This window comes from Dendrobates tinctorius, unplaced genomic scaffold, assembly GCF_039654945.1.
Source record: "Dendrobates tinctorius isolate UK_male_01 unplaced genomic scaffold, ASM3965494v1 ptg000021l, whole genome shotgun sequence".
NCBI lineage: Eukaryota > Metazoa > Chordata > Amphibia > Anura > Dendrobatidae > Dendrobates > Dendrobates tinctorius.
Window position 1 is genome coordinate 34658924 of NW_027361689.1, and position 16361 is coordinate 34675284.

Genomic DNA, 16361 nt, shown 5'->3' on the forward strand with positions numbered 1-16361 from the left:
CATATAACCAAATAATAAAGAATTAAAGTAGTTTTGCTTCGTCCCTAATAGTCCAGACTGTTGGAATATGATGTCATTTATGCTGCAGAATTATGAAAAAAGAAAAACGAATTGTGAGAAGATCTATGATGGTAGATTCAGAGTCAGATTCTCGTCATGGATCGTTCTCAGAATTGAGATCACACATCAGACAGTGTGTGCAGGGGATGTAGCTCAGTGGTAGAGCGCATGCTTTGCATGTATGAGGCCCCGGGTTCAATCCCCGGCAACTCCAGCTTTTGTGTCACATAACAAGAGAACTTCCAAAATATTCCGAAATCTGATAAATGTGCGGAAATTCACCAGTCTTCTGTCTGGATGTAACACGAAGACCTGACTCAGCGCTAAATATCAGACAGATTTGCTTTTGTTGAGGATTCTATGTAGAATAACTGTCGGACACCAGGGGGCGCTGTAACCAGCACTATACATGTACAGACCGACATCGCTAGAGACTACAGAGGAGCAGATTGTGTTTGCAGACCCCTGGTCCAGTTACTCTGAGGCTGTGAAATGATAGCCCCCCAAACCACCCCCTACCTGCTGCTGCTCCCAGATTTGTAGGCTCCGCACGTTTCCAAAGATGCATATGTAATGCTGGCAGGTGGAAGGAGGTTCGCATAGTATCTGTATTATGCAGGCACTGAATGGTAGTATTATGTGGGCTCTGTATGGTAGTATAATGTGTGCTCTGTATGGTAGTATTATGGAGCTGGGTGCTGTATGTAGTATTATTTGAGCGCTTTATGCTAGTTTTATGTGGGCTCTGTATGGTTGTATTATGTGGGCTCTGTATGGTAGTATTATGTGGGCTCTGTATGGTAGTATTATGTGGGCTCTGTATGGTAGTATTATGTGGGTGCTGTATGGTAGTATTATGTGGGCTCTGTATGGTAATATTATGTGGGTGCTGTATGGTATTATTATGTGGGCTCTGTATGGTAGTATTATGTGTGCTCTGTATGGTAGTATTATGGAGCTGGGTGCTGTATGTAGTATTATTTGAGCGCTTTATGCTAGTTTTATGTGGGCTCTGTATGGTTGTATTATGTGGGCTCTGTATGGTAGTATTATGTGGGCTCTGTATGGTAATATTATGTGGGTATTGTATGGTAGTATTATGTGGGTGCTGTATGGTAGTATTATGTGGGCTCTGTATGGTAATATTATGTGGGTGCTGTATGGTAGTATTATGTGGGCTTTGTATGGTAATATTATGAGGGCTCTGTATGGTAATATTATGTGAGTGCTGTAAGGTAATATTATGTGGGCTCTATATAGTAGTGTTATCTGTGCTCTGTATGGTAGTATGGGGCTGGGTGCGGTATGTAGTATTATTTGTGCGCTTTATGCTAGTATTATGTGGGCTCTGTATGGTTGTATTATGTGGGCACTGTATGGTTGTATTATGTGGGCTCTGTATGTTAATATTATGGGGGCTCTGTATGGTAGTATGTTTTCTCTGTATGGTTTTATTATGTGAGCTCTGTATAGTAATATTATGTGTGCGCTGAATGGTAGTATTATGTGGGCTCTGTATGGTAATATTATGGGGGCTGTGTATAGTTGTATTATGTGGGCTCTGTATGGTAATATTATGTGGGCTCTGCATGGTTGTATTATGTGGGCTCTGTATGGTAGTATTACGTGGGCTCTATTTGGTAGTATTATGCTAGCACTTTGTAGCAGTATTTGTTATGAACTGAACTTAACCCATTATATTGTGGACATTTATAAACAGTCCTACCTATAATTGTTCCAACACCACAGTGCTATACCATACTGTCTGTATAAGGCTATGTGCACACGGTGCGGATCCTCCTGCAGATTTTTCCGTGCGGATTTTAGTAAATCCGCAGTTTAATGACCTGGATTTTTCCTGCGGATTTCTTCCTTTTTTTTTGCGGTTTTACTGCCGTTTTTATGCGGTTTTACACTGCGGTTTTCCACCTGTGGATTTGTAGAATGGAGCAGGTGGAAAACTGCAGCAAAACCGCACAAAAGAAGTGACATGCTGCTTTTTATTTCCGCACAAAAACCGGGCGGAGAAATCCGCAGCATGTGCACAGCGGTTTTTTTTACATAGGCTATAATGGTACTGTACATCACCTGCAGTACTGCAGCGGCGAATCCGCAGTAGGAACCGCACCGTGTGCACAGACCCTAATGTTTCCACTCCAGGACCTGTCTCCTATAAAACTTATATTTTAAGATTCATCAGTTTTTGACCCACATTCTTTTGCTGTTGTAGTTTATAAGCCTGTAGCTTCCAGCTCCACCATTTTTTGAAAGGGAGTGCAGCTTATCTTGGAGTTGGTGAAGCTGAGCGCATTTGAAAAATTCATCATAATTTAGAGCATAAAAGTCATTACTGCTGCAGCTAATCAGTGAGCTCAGCGGCTCGTGCTGTCTACCCAGGTAGCGCTCATGCAGTTGTAGGGGATGTACCTCAGTGGTAGAGCGCATGCTTTGCATGTATGAGGCCCTGGGTTCAATCCCCGGCATAAAGAACCTTATAACATCCAAATTCAGAAATCTGAAAAAATGTGAGTAACATTCCCTGGTCATCTGTCTGGATGTAGCACAAGGATCAGACTCACTACTAAGTATCAGAACAACTAATTTTTAAGAATTATGTGTCAGACACTAGGGGGCGGTGTAATCAGAACATAGCGGATGAAAAATTATATACTTTCAAAGTATAAAAATGATTTTGTGATTTTTTTTCTCTAACACTCGAAAAAAAAAATTTTTTCACAATTCTCACAGGGATAAACATGCGATCCTGTGATTGCACTGATAATGCACAGTACTACTTATGTACTGCTGTGCACTAACCTGTCAGTGTTTAGCTGCAGCCTATCGGGGATCTGATAGAATAATGTATAGGGCAAGAACAGAGGTCAAAGTTAGGACTTTGGTTACCGTAAGAATCCAAGCGGGGGGGTGCTGACAGAGGGAGCGACCTTCAGCTGTCGAGCTCCTTAGATACCTCAATCACTATTGATAACAGCATCTGAGGAGTTAAAGTGCTGGGATCGGAGATAGGTCTGGTCTCAGCACACACAGAAGGAGATCACCTGTGTATAACCACTGACTCTTGCTGCAGATGGTCACAACTTTTGTGCCCGTGCCATCCCCCCAAAAATAAGATTTTTGAAAAAGGATTCCCGGTGCACAACCTCAGCGTAAAATATGACCGTGCCATTATTAGCCTACAGGCTGCTTATATTAGTTGGATCTGGAGTTCTCTTTGCCTATTTATCATGAGATCTCAATAAAAGATTCACTAAATCATAAAATTCTCTCTGCGTTCAGCCACCACTAGAGGGAGCTCCTAGCAAGTGATAACAGCTCCCACTGAACCCTGTGATAAATCAGTGAGCTCCCTCTAGTGGTGAGAGAATTGTGCAAAAGTGCTCAGAGAGGGGTTTCTGGGAATTAAAATTATTCCAAAAATCTCCAAATCAGAAATTTTTTTGTATGTTTTAAAATGTAGAAGGAAATCTGGATGAAGTGCCGCTGTGTTATGCAGATTAACACCCACCTGTCATGGTCGGAGATCTACCAATAAGATGCTACAGTCAGTAGGGATTGCAGCATTTTGGTGTTACAGAGTTGGGGTCCTCTTTCGTCCCACTGAACCCACAGCAGAGCAATTGTGGGGTGCTGAGCAGCTGTTAAGGAAGCTGCAGGTCTTATAAAGTCCACAAGAGGGCCTAAAATCTCTTCACACTGATTTGTAAAGACTTTTATCAATGGCAGCTGTTATAACCTGATATCATAAAACATCTGTTAGATTCACAGAACTCTTGCCTATAGTAGTATTTAAAAAATTAAAATGACAAAGGGAAAGTTAGGAGGTGTCAGGGTAATCAATATGATAAAATATAAAATGGAAAATTGTGGAGTGAATAAAAGATAATAACCCGGCGACCAAGAAGCCGGACTGAAGTAGTGACCACATAATTTTTCAATATTTTGGGCTTTTATGGAAAAGGTAAATCTTATTATCGATGAATTCTTTCGATTTTCTTATACTTAAAGGGATTGGTTCCCACTGTACATTGCTGTAGAGCGCCCCGATGGTGCCCGATACAAGAAGAAAGGTAACTTACCTACGGGATCAGGAGAGATGTCGCCTTTCAGCCGCCGCTGATTGTCTGCAGCCCATCAGGGGACATAAGCACCGCTACGAGACCATCAGGGGGCGCAGCGCTCAGAGATGTTCCCATCCGGGAGATGGGAATTAAAGTAGTTTTGCTTCGTCCCTAATGGTCCAGACTGTTGGAATATGATGTCATTTATGCTGCAGAATTATGAAAAAAGAAAAACGAATTGTGAGAAGCTCTATGATGGTAGATTCAGAGTCAGATTCTCGTCATGGATCGTTCTCAGAATTGAGATCACACATCAGACAGTGTGTGCAGGGGATGTACCTCAGTGGTAGAGCGCATGCTTTGCATGTATGAGGCCCCGGGTTCAATCCCCGGCATCTCCAGCTTTTGTGTCAAATAACAAGAAAACTTACAAAATATTCAAAAATCTGATAAATGTCTTCTGTCTGGATGTAACACGAAGACCGGACTCAGCACTAAATATCAGACAGATTTGCTTTTGTTGAGAATTCTATAACTGTCAGACACCAGGGGGCGCTGTAACCAGCACTATACATGTACAGACCGACATCGCTATAGACTACAGAGGAGCAGATTGTATTTGTAGACAGGGCTGCCACTAGGAATTTTGGGGCACCCTGGAGACTCCGGACAGGCTCCACCCCAGCGTCGCCTCCACCCTCGAACTGTCCACAGTCAAAAGATTGTTTAAGCCGCCGCCACGACAAGGTAGACTTTTGGCCAGTACCTACTCTACTCTAACCTATTAAACATTTGTGAAAATATCCAATACAATTTAGGTATATTTTTATTTATTTTTCAATTTTTAAAATGACCAATAATATCACATACAGGGGACAAATACCAGCGCACCATGACTAGACACCATATTACCACCACTTAGTGACCTATACTACCACATACAAGGAACAAATACCACCGCACCATGACCAGACCACATATTACCACCACAGTGACCGAATAATACCACATACAAGGAACAAATACCCCCGAAGAAGCCAACACGAAATGCGCGTTGGGGCTGCGTTCTTGTGGGTCCCTGACTGAGGCATTATGGGTAAGAGCAGAGTTTACACTATGTTTTGGATTGTGGCTCTATACTAATTTACAGTCATATGTTAAAGTTTTTAACTGATGGACTCAGTTATATTTCTGGTTTCAAATGAGGTTTATTGTACTAACAGAAAATGTGCAATCTGCATTTAAACAAAATTTGACCGGTGCAAAAGTATGGGCACCCTTATCATTTTCTTGATTTGAACACTCCTAACTACTTTTTACTGACTTCCTGAAGCACTAAGGCTGGTTTCACATTTGCGTTTTTTTGCGCTTGAAAAAACGCATACGTGCGCATGCGTTTTTTCCCCTATATTTAACATGGGTGCGCATACCTGCGCGCTGGCATGCGCACGTATGCGATTTTCATGCGCTGCGTTTTTTTGGGGTGTGCGTTTGTATTTCACAGACGCTACATGTTGCATTTTTTGGTCCTGGAAAAAAACGCATGCGCACGTATGCGCACGTTTTGCGCTAAAAATGGCCATTATAGCCTATGGATGCGCATACGTGCGCACTGGCATGCGCATGTATGCGTTTTTTTAGCGCTGCGTTTTTTTGGTGGTGTCCACTTGTTGTACTAGTTATAAACTTCTAAAGTCAAAAAAAAAAAGTCTATATAAAGGAGGTGCCTGCCAAAACTCTGCCACTACTACACTGACAGATTGGAGAGCAGACAGTCACCAAGGAACACATTATCAGCGCAAGAATGTGAGTATATTACATTATATGCCTGTCCTTTTAAATTATGTATGTACTAATGATTTTTATTATTTTTACATGCAGTATGTCTTCAGAATCCGAATATTCCCCATCGCGGCAGGAATTGGCGCAAGCAGACAGTGAGGTGATTATTTTCGTGCATCTGGTAAGTATATCTGCTGCTACTCCAAATCTCTTACGTTTTTTTCAACTTGTTTAAGACATCATCCTCATCATCTTCTGCGGACGGGACTTCTGAGGGCGAAGAGCAGGAGCAGCGAAGCCAAGTCCCGGTGGTGATACGGAATGTATGTATCAAATGATTTGTAATGTTCTTTATTTTTTATCTTCTATTTTTACTCTTTTTTTATGTTTCTTTTTTTTGTAACTTTTTATTCAATTTAAATTTGATTATTCTAATGAATGTGTTTTGTCTAGGTTCCACAACGGGATGAAGACGTCTACCTGGATAATGAGCAGCTCATCAGCCTGGTCCAGGAGCGTGCGCAGTTGTGGGACAGCCGTGACCGGCTGTACAAGGACAATGTGGTGACCCAGCGGCTATGGAATGAGGTGGCCGCAGCGTTGATGGATGGCTGGGACAGCGCCACAGCATCCTCCAAAAAGGCGTTTAGTGAGTATTTCCCTGCTCTGTATTGTGCCGCAGTGACTGTTGTCCTTGACGGCACTGTTGGGTTTCGTGCTAGGTATATTCTAGCAGGAAACCCAACAGTGTCATCGGGCTCTACAGTGACTGCTTTGAGTATTGTATTGCTATATTGTGCCGCAGTGACTGTTGTCCTTGACGGCACTGTTGGGTTTCGTGCTAGGTATATTCTAGCAGGAAACCCAACAGTGTCATCGGGCTCTACAGTGACTGCTTTGAGTATTGTATTGCTATATTGTGCCGCAGTGACTGTTGTCCTTGACGGCACTGTTGGGTTTCGTGCTAGGTATATTCTAGCAGGAAACCCAACAGTGTCATCGGGCTCTACAGTGACTGCTTTGAGTATTGTATTGCTATATTGTGCCGCAGTGACTGTTGTACTTGACGGCACTGTTGGGTTTCGTGCTAGGTATATTCTAGCAGGAAACCCAACAGTGTCATCGGGGTCTACAGTGACTGCTTTGAGTATTGTATTGCTATATTGTGCCGCACTGACTGTTGTCCTTGACGGCACTGTTGGGTTTCGTGCTAGGTATATTCTAGCAGGAAACCCAACAGTGTCATCGGGCTCTACAGTGACTGCTTTGAGTATTGTATTGCTATATTGTGCCGCAGTGACTGTTGTCCTTGACGGCACTGTTGGGTTTCGTGCTAGGTATATTCTAGCAGGAAACCCAACAGTGTCATCGGGCTCTACAGTGACTGCTTTGAGTATTGTATTGCTATATTGTGCCGCAGTGACTGTTGTCCTTGACGGCACTGTTGGGTTTCGTGCTAGGTATATTCTAGCAGGAAACCCAACAGTGTCATCGGGCTCTACAGTGACTGCTTTGAGTATTGTATTGCTATATTGTGCCGCAGTGACTGTTGTACTTGACGGCACTGTTGGGTTTCGTGCTAGGTATATTCTAGCAGGAAACCCAACAGTGTCATCGGGGTCTACAGTGACTGCTTTGAGTATTGTATTGCTATATTGTGCCGCACTGACTGTTGTCCTTGACGGCACTGTTGGGTTTCGTGCTAGGTATATTCTAGCAGGAAACCCAACAGTGTCATCGGGCTCTACAGTGACTGCTTTGAGTATTGTATTGCTATATTGTGCCGCAGTGACTGTTGTCCTTGACGGCACTGTTGGGTTTCGTGCTAGGTATATTCTAGCAGGAAACCCAACAGTGTCATCGGGCTCTACAGTGACTGCTTTGAGTATTGTATTGCTATATTGTGCCGCAGTGACTGCTGTCCTTGACGGCACTGTTGGGTTTCGTGCTAGGTATATTCTAGCAGGAAACCCAACAGTGTCATCGGGCTCTACAGTGACTGCTTTGAGTATTGTATTGCTATATTGTGCCGCAGTGACTGTTGTCCTTGACGGCACTGTTTTTTTTTTCCCAACAGTGGACAAAGTCCGAACACGTTGGCGTTCGATCAAGGACCGCTTCAACAGTGATGTTCGTGCTGAGGGCCAGGTTCGCAGTGGATCTGCGTCAAGGACCAGAACTAGATACCGTCACTATCACGCGTTGCAGTTCCTAAGACCGGTCCTTGCCACGAGATCGTAAGTATTATAAATTTTGGGTTTTTATTTTTATTAATCTGTGTTTTTCTAATCCACAGCTGATGCTTCTTGTAAAGGCATGGTAGTAATGATTTTCCTTTCTTCCACAGCACCTGGAGCAGCACCCTGCAACCTGGCCCTGGAGCGGTCCTTCCTCGGACGTCCTCTGACCCGTCCCAGCCATCCGACAGCCAGGAAGCACCTTGCAGGTCAGCCACACACACAGCTGGTGACCAGGAAGCTGGGCCATCAGGTGTTCCCCTGTCCCAGGTCTCTGCCACTGGTTATGCGGGCACTACCCGCCAGCGGCAGAGGGCCTTGGACAGGAATGTCTTGCCCAAGTTTATGCATTTGAGCGAGGCCTTTAATTCCAGCCTCAAGTCGCTGTCCTACAGAGTTGAAAGCGGTTTTGCACTCATGGAACGTGGTTTTAACCACTTTGAACACCGCTTCAATTCTGTAGAACAGCGCCTTGACCGTCTGGAGGCCGACCTCAACAGACCAGCACACCATTTTTTTAGTAAGATTGAAAAGGGCATGGCGGAACACCTTAGTCCTGAGCAACAGCTGAATGTGCTGCAGGCCTGCAACAATGCTTTCTTGCAGGCTATGCAGCATAATCGGTACGGTCAGCAGTCAGTGGTGTCATTTCCACCTGTGCCACCATTGACTCGCTTCACTTCACTACCGACTTGTGCTGCATACCACTGCACGGACACCTCTATTCAAAGCCAGGACACTCACCGTTACACCACCACAAGTCTGAGTGCAGCTGGTCACTTCACCGACACCACCATGGCAAGCGCTACTCCTGTCTGGAGCACCACCGCCACTCCCATGCATGCGTGGAGCTCAGCCACCACTAGGCAAACATGGAACAGCCCTGCCGCTACAACAACATGTAGTAGCCCTGCCACCACCATTCCGCAAACCTGGACCATCACTGCCGCCACCAGTCCTCCTGCAAGGACGAGCACTGCCAACCAAGAGCAGCAGCAGCAGCCACCTCAGCAGCAGCAGCAGCCACCTCAGCAGCAGCCACCTCAGCAGCAGCCACCTCAGCAGCAGCCACCTCAGCAGCAGCAGCAGCCACCCCAGCAGATGGGGGACCTACACTCAATATTTGCCCCAAGTTCAAGGCGAAATCCATCAAGGCGGGCATTGGGCCAAAGTCGGTCCAGGCACACAAGCCTACGGCGACATGCCATTACAACAAATGTACCTGAACAGATTTCCTCTCCTCCAAGTGTTCCTAGTTAAATTCCCTTAACTGGACTACCTTCCCCCACAAGTTTTGTTGCCCCTTCCCCTCAAACACCGTCTTCAACTGCAAGTGTTGCATATTCCCTGCACACCCCCAAATTGAAACCATCTGCCCCCAAACGCTGGAAAAAATAATTTTTTGGTTTATTTTTGTGATTAAAAATAAATTTACATTTGTGGTTCACCATTACAAAGTTTCATTAATGTTGTTTGCGCCGCTCACACACACTGATGGGTAAATACATGTTAAAAACCAACCCAAGGCCTAGTATAGTCATATGTGAAATAACACGGACTAGTATAGTCATACCAAGGCCTAGTGTAATAACTCGAGTTTTACCAACTTGGATCTGGTTTCATGAAAAACAAAAAGTTGAAACTTGTCTAAAAAATAAGTTTCTTTCTTAAAAAGTTTCACCAGTTTGTTTTTTGTGAAACAAGATGCTAGTTGGTAAAAATCGAGTTATTACAGTAGGCCTTGGTATGACTATACTAGGCCGTGGTATTTCACATGACTATACTAGTAGGCCCAAGGCCTACTATACTCATATTTGAAATACCACGGCCTAGTATAGTCATTCCAAGGCCTAGTGTAATAACTCTAGTTTTACCAACATGAATCTGGTTTCATGAAAAACAAACTGTTGAAACTTGTCAAGTTTCACCAGTTTGTTTTTCGTGAAACAAGATCCTAGTTGGTAAAAATCGAGTTATTACAGTAGGCCTTGGTATGACTATACTAGGCCGTGGTATTTCACATATGACTATACTAGTAGGCCCAAGGCCTACTATACTCATATTTTAAATACCACGGCCTAGTATAGTCATTCCAAGGCATAGTGTAATAACTCTAGAAACTTGTCTATTTATACACTACCACAATTTTAAATAAAAGTTGGAATTGAGCTGATTACATTCATCCACTCAATGCTGACTTGTATTCCCCATTGACTTTCATTGGGTGGGGTTGGGTTTTGAGGGTTGGGTTTTGAAAAAATCACATACTTTTTTTTCAACTAGTTTGACAATTTTCTCTTGAAAAAAATTGGTTTCCTGATTCATGGCCTGCAGCTTTGCTCGTTCCAATATATTTCACGCAGACTAGGAATGCTGCATTTTAACTCATATGTGTATTTACCTGCCCAGGTGTGTGAACATCAAAAAATTCAGTTATACATGGGAAGTTTTTTATTTAATTGGATTTTAAAAAATATAGTGCACTCAGTAATGGTATCAAATAAGGATTTTTATTACCATAAACAACAACATTACACCATTTCATCTTGCCAGTGCACCCGTACTACATCAGAAATAAAGTAGGCCGCAAATTGGTCCCTCATTTGGCCAACTTCAACGGATGACCTGAGAGTGTGCTGAGTGAATTCAGGCAATGGGTTAGGAGCATCATCGTCCAGTTCAAAGGTCGGGTGCTCTTTAGCCATCACAAAGTTATGTAGAACCACACAGGCCTTCACCACCTCATCGACTGTTTCAAGTTTAAGATTAATGGCCGTGCCCAGAATTCGCCATCTGGAGACAAGAATCCCAAAAGCACACTCGACAGTTCTTCTGGCCCTGGTCAGCCTGTAATTAAATATTTTTTTGGTGTGGTCCAAGTCCCGGCTGGAGTAGGGTTTCAGTAAGTTTCCGCACATTTGAAAAGCCTCATCGCCAACCATTACAAAGGGCAGTGGCGGAGCTTCGGTGTGAGGAAGAGGCCGTGGCATAGGGAAATTAAATTGGTTGCCATACAACCTCCGGCCCATGTCTGAGTTTTTAAAAGCCTGTGAGTCATTACCACGGCCAAATGCTCCAATGTCCACTGCTACAAACATACATCCGGCATCCGCAATGGCCATGAGTACTATTGAAAAGTACTTTTTGTAATTATAGTACTCAGATCCAGTTCTTTTGGGTTTGATGATCCGTATGTGTTTACCATCAACAGCTCCCAAACAGTTGGGAAAATTGCATACTGTCCAGAATTTGTCAGCAATTTCCATCCACTTTTCAGCGGTGGGCAGGGGCAGAAATTCTGGACAAAGAACATTCCAGAGAGCCCGGCAGGTGTCAGCAACAATTCCAGACAAGGTAGAGATTCCAATACGGTACTGGAAGTGTAGTGAAGATAGGGTTTCTCCAGTCGACAGGAATCTGTGAACAGACAAAGAAGTAAAATTAATATTTATGTATATTATTTTAAAAAACTATAAAATAAAATATTAGTACATTCACGAAAACTAATTACCCAAGGTTTTGAATACTAAATTTAAAAAAAAAACATCAGACCGCACCCCTTGGTTTAATATTACATACCGTAATGTCACCAGTAGCCGTTCCTCAGGAGGAATCGCACGACGGAGCTGTTTGTCCTGTCTCCGGATAGATTGTTGGACACGAGCAAGCAAATCCCTGAAACTTTCTTGGGACATCCGGATATAATCTATAAATTTCTCCGGGTTTGCCTGGAGCTCGCTGTAGAGGGTGTGGTATGCCCCACGGCTCTCCCGGAGTTCAACAATCGGATGTATCCACATACGCCGCCGCTGCCGTCTTCGCTCCCTCTCTCTCTTCCTTTGTTCATGGCAGGCAACTGCATACGCCTGAGCCATCGCGATGTCCAAATCCAAGTTGAAGTGAAAACTCTTCCAGCGCAGATCCATGGTCACGAGAAGAATCAAGCAAATGTGAAGAATACTGTAGACAGGGTCTATATATTAACATACCACACCCACAATGAAGTCCCATTGGTCTTGTGTGTTGTTGAATGTTTTTTTTTTCTTTTTTGGGGGGTTTTTCCAAAATCTGTAAAAAAACGCAAAGGCACAAAAAACGCATACAAACGCACAAAAACGCTGCGGTTTTTTCCTGCATGCGCATAAAAATGCTTGAAAAAAACGCAGCATTTGTATGCATTTGTATGCGTTTTTTCAATGCGTTTTTTTGCGGGAAAAACGCGCTGCAAAAAAAAGCAAGTGTGAAACAGGCCTAAATTAGTTTTGTAACCTCATTGAGCTTTGAACTTCATGGCCAGGTGTATCAAATCATGAGAAAAGATATTTAAGGTGGCCACTTGCAAGTAGTTCTCCTATTTGATTCTCCTATGAAGAGTGGCATCATGGGCTCCTCAAAACAACTCTCAAATGATCTGAAAACAAAGATTATTCAACATAGCTTTTCATGGGAAGGATACAAAAAGTTGTCTCAGAGATTTAACCTGTCAGTTTCCACTGTGAGGAACATAGTAAGGAAATGGAAGAACACAGGTACAGTTCTTGTTAAGCCCAGAAGTGGCAGGCCAAGAAAAATATCAGAAAGGCAGAGAAGAAGAATGGTGAGAACAGTCAAGGACAATCCACAGACCACCTCCAAAGACCTGCAGCATCATCTTGCTGCAGATGGTGTCACTGTGCATCGGTCAACAATAGAGCGCACTTTGCACAAGGAGAAGCTGTATGGGACAGTGATGTGAAAGAAGCCGTTTCTGCAAGCACGCCACAAACAGAGTCGCCTGAGGTATGCAAAAGCACATTGGGACAAGCCAGTTACATTTTGGAAGAAGGTCCTGTGGACTGATGAAGTAAAGATTGAGTTGTTTGGTCATACAAAAAGGCGTTATGCATGGAGGCTAAAAAACACAGCATTCCAAGAAAAACACTTGCTACCCACAGTAAAATTTGGTGGAGGTTCCATCATGCTTTGGGGCTGTGTGGCCAATGCCGGAACCGGGAATCTTGTTAAAGTTGAGGGTCGCATGGATTCAACTCAGTATCAACAAATTCTTGACAATAATGTGCAAGAATCAGTGACGAAGTTGAAGTTACGCAGGGGATGGATATTTCAGCAAGACAATGATCCAAAACACCGCTCCAAATCTACTCAGGCATTCATGCAGAGGAACAATTACAGTGTTCTGGAATGGCCATCCCAGTCCCCAGACCTGAATATCATTGAACATCTGTGGGATGATTTGAAGCGGGCTGTACATGCTCGGCGACCATCAAACTTAACTGAACTAGAATTGTTTTGTAAACAGGAATGGTCACAAATACCTTCATCCAGGATCCAGGAACTCATTAATAGCTACAGAAAGCGACTAGAGGCTGTTATTTTTGCAAAAGGAGGATCTACAAAATATTAATGTCACTTTTATGTTGAGGTGCCCATACTTTTGCACCGGTCAAATTTTGTTTAAATGCAGATTGCACATTTTCTGTTAGTACAATAAACCTCATTTGAATCCAGAAATATAACTGAGTCCATCAGTTATTAGATATATGAAACTGAAATAGCTGTTGCAAAAACCAAAATTGTTCTAAAGAAATAAGGTTAACATTAATAGGGGTGCCCAAACTTTAACATATGACTGTATATGCGGGTTGTCTCTCATGGATACATTAGAGGGTATTTGAACCCTCAATAATGACTTTTTATTATCTGTGACCCAGCCATTGAGCAATAAAAGCACCTTAAAGCATATTGTGGGCTCCAACTCTGTGTATTAGTTGTTTCTATGTCTATAGAAATACATTGTATACAGCAGTGTATGTCTTTGTGCTTGCATTCTGAATGTGTGACCACCGCCTCACTTTACATAAAATTCTCATAGAGAATCTGATAACTTTAATAACAGTTGACTCCAGTCTTTGCGTTAGGCTGTGTTCACACGTTTGTGGTTTTTTTCTCGGATTTCTCAAAATATCCGCTCGAAGAACGCCTAAAAGAAGCTTCCCATTCATTTTAATGCATTTTGCACTTTTTGTGCATATTGATGCGGTCTTTTCTGCTCATTAATTTGAACTTGGGGGCCGCATTCCTTGAAGGACAAAGTTACATTTTTAGTGATACCGTTTTTTATTCTATACACCTTTTGAACATTTTTGCTGTGTTTTTTTAAAAAATGTTTAGAGCTTGGATGTGGCGATAACTACAATATGAGTGCACATTTGTTATGTCCCCTTATTGTAGTTATGTCCCCATACAGGTCCCCATATTGTAGATATGTCCCCATACAGGTCCCCAGATTGTAGTCATGTCTCTATATCCAGGTCCTCATATTGTAGTCATGTCCCCATATTGTTGTCATGTCCCCATCCAGGTCCCCATATTGTAGTCATGTCTCCATATCCAGGTTCTCATATTGATCAAGGGAGGGTGAACCAAAGAAATACAATCATAAGATCCATAGGTACTGAAAAAATAAAATAACCTTATTGATCAAATTTCACAGACAAAGGTGGACAGGATAACAGGTGGGCAGATAAACAACCATGCACTGTGGAGGGCAGGTGCGACCAGCAATGTAATACAGTTAGAGGTCAAAAACATAGACCACGTTGGTATCAAATCCACTGTGGATCACGTAAAATAGTACATACTCTACATAGCCAAAAATTAGAAAGATAATTGAGTTAGATATCAATAAAGCACACAGGATAAGTGTGTATTCAACATATTTATACAGCTGACCAAAAATATAGAGTGTACTGGCCAATGTTACCTATTAATAGTACCTGGCAGAGAGTAGCAGTGGAAATAGCTGGTCAGTCTTTACACCCCGACGCACGTTTCGGATAAAAGACCTTCCTCAGGGAGCATGGAAGTGTCACCGATATGTGGGTTTAAAAAGGCAGAGGCCCGGAAGTCAATTAAGGCTGGAAGCCAGCAATTGTTGACGCGTCGTCACCCAGCAGCCAAACCAGAAACACATGAGGCCCCACGTGATCTGGCACCGGGTGCATCGCAGGCACAGAAGCAGATAGAGGATGGCGGCAGAAAGGAGGTGCACGCGCACTAGTATGCAACAGATGGAGGACCATATAAAGTACTGGCAAAACCGGGGTACATACAAATAAAAAAGAATATACATATCAGCAGCAAACTAGTGCATAAATATATATAAGGGCTGTCAATCAGCCATCAGAATTCACAATACCACAAAAAGTTAATATAATAAAACAAAATGATATAAATGCAAAAATTAATAAAGCACAAGGCTGCCAATCAGCCATCAGATGTTTAGATCCAAATATGATAGAAATTTATATAGGAAGCAACAATACATAATATCAAATACAATTACAGACGGGAGAGATACTGCTAAATCACCATATACAGTTAATATTTGGTTAGATAAATCCTAATTAAAATGTACAATGCAATGGATCAACCACGAAGGAAAAAGACAAAAATATTATAGCAGCTATTACTGGTTATATTGAATATATAGACTCCATACTTGTATATAACATATAAGCACTTGCAGATTATATCAGGATGGATATTGTATATAGAATATAAGGAAAGGACACAAAAATGCCTCGATACACAATAAATATTCTATATTCAAGCATTAACCGAAAATCAGTGTATACAGTGCCGTCAGTCAACCCCCAAACATGTTACAGTATATATTATTATATTATCATGAAAAAAATTTGTAAAAAAGTTTTTTTACATTCTTACGGAGGCGACCTGAATACACATTATCCACCCAAAGAGTTATTAGATACCTCATCAAAATTGTCAATATACAAGGACAGAAGAAGACCATATATATATATATATACAGCTCTGGCAGAAATTAGGAGACCACTGCACAGTGTTATAGAAATCAGCTTCTCTACATGTCTGACAGCCATTCCATTCCAGTGTCAGTTGAATTCCAATCAGAGCACACCTCATTCTACTTAATGTGCTTCTGATTAGGTGATCACCGGAACCAAATCTTATTTAACGAAGAAAAGTATAAAAGACCCTGCTGTGGTGTTCACAATCCTCTTGCAATAGGACAAGCTGGATGGCAAAACAAGTGCTAGTAATATCCCAAAGGTAATAGGAATTAAAAAATAACATATCCATGCGAAAGGAGTTGAAAAGTCTTCAGTGAGGAAAAGAAGGGCTCAATTCTGGCTTTACTAACAGAGGGATACAGAGAGCG

At 42.5% G+C, this 16361-nt stretch overlaps 1 protein-coding gene and 2 non-coding genes across 3 annotated transcripts in view; all 3 read left to right on the plus strand.

The window, feature by feature from the left end:
- Positions 1-16361, plus strand: part of LOC141083753 (uncharacterized) — a 98316-nt gene that overhangs the window by 38821 nt on the left and 43134 nt on the right. The window contains exons 4-5 of the mRNA XM_073568120.1: positions 7874-8158; positions 8269-9255. Coding sequence (XP_073424221.1) covers positions 7874-8158; positions 8269-9255 — 1272 coding nt within the window. The remainder of the gene's footprint in view (positions 1-7873; positions 8159-8268; positions 9256-16361) is intronic.
- Positions 203-274, plus strand: TRNAA-UGC (transfer RNA alanine (anticodon UGC)). The gene has a single exon. It is a non-coding gene; the product is annotated as a tRNA-Ala (tRNA).
- Positions 4469-4540, plus strand: TRNAA-UGC (transfer RNA alanine (anticodon UGC)). Its single transcript has one exon. It is a non-coding gene; the product is annotated as a tRNA-Ala (tRNA).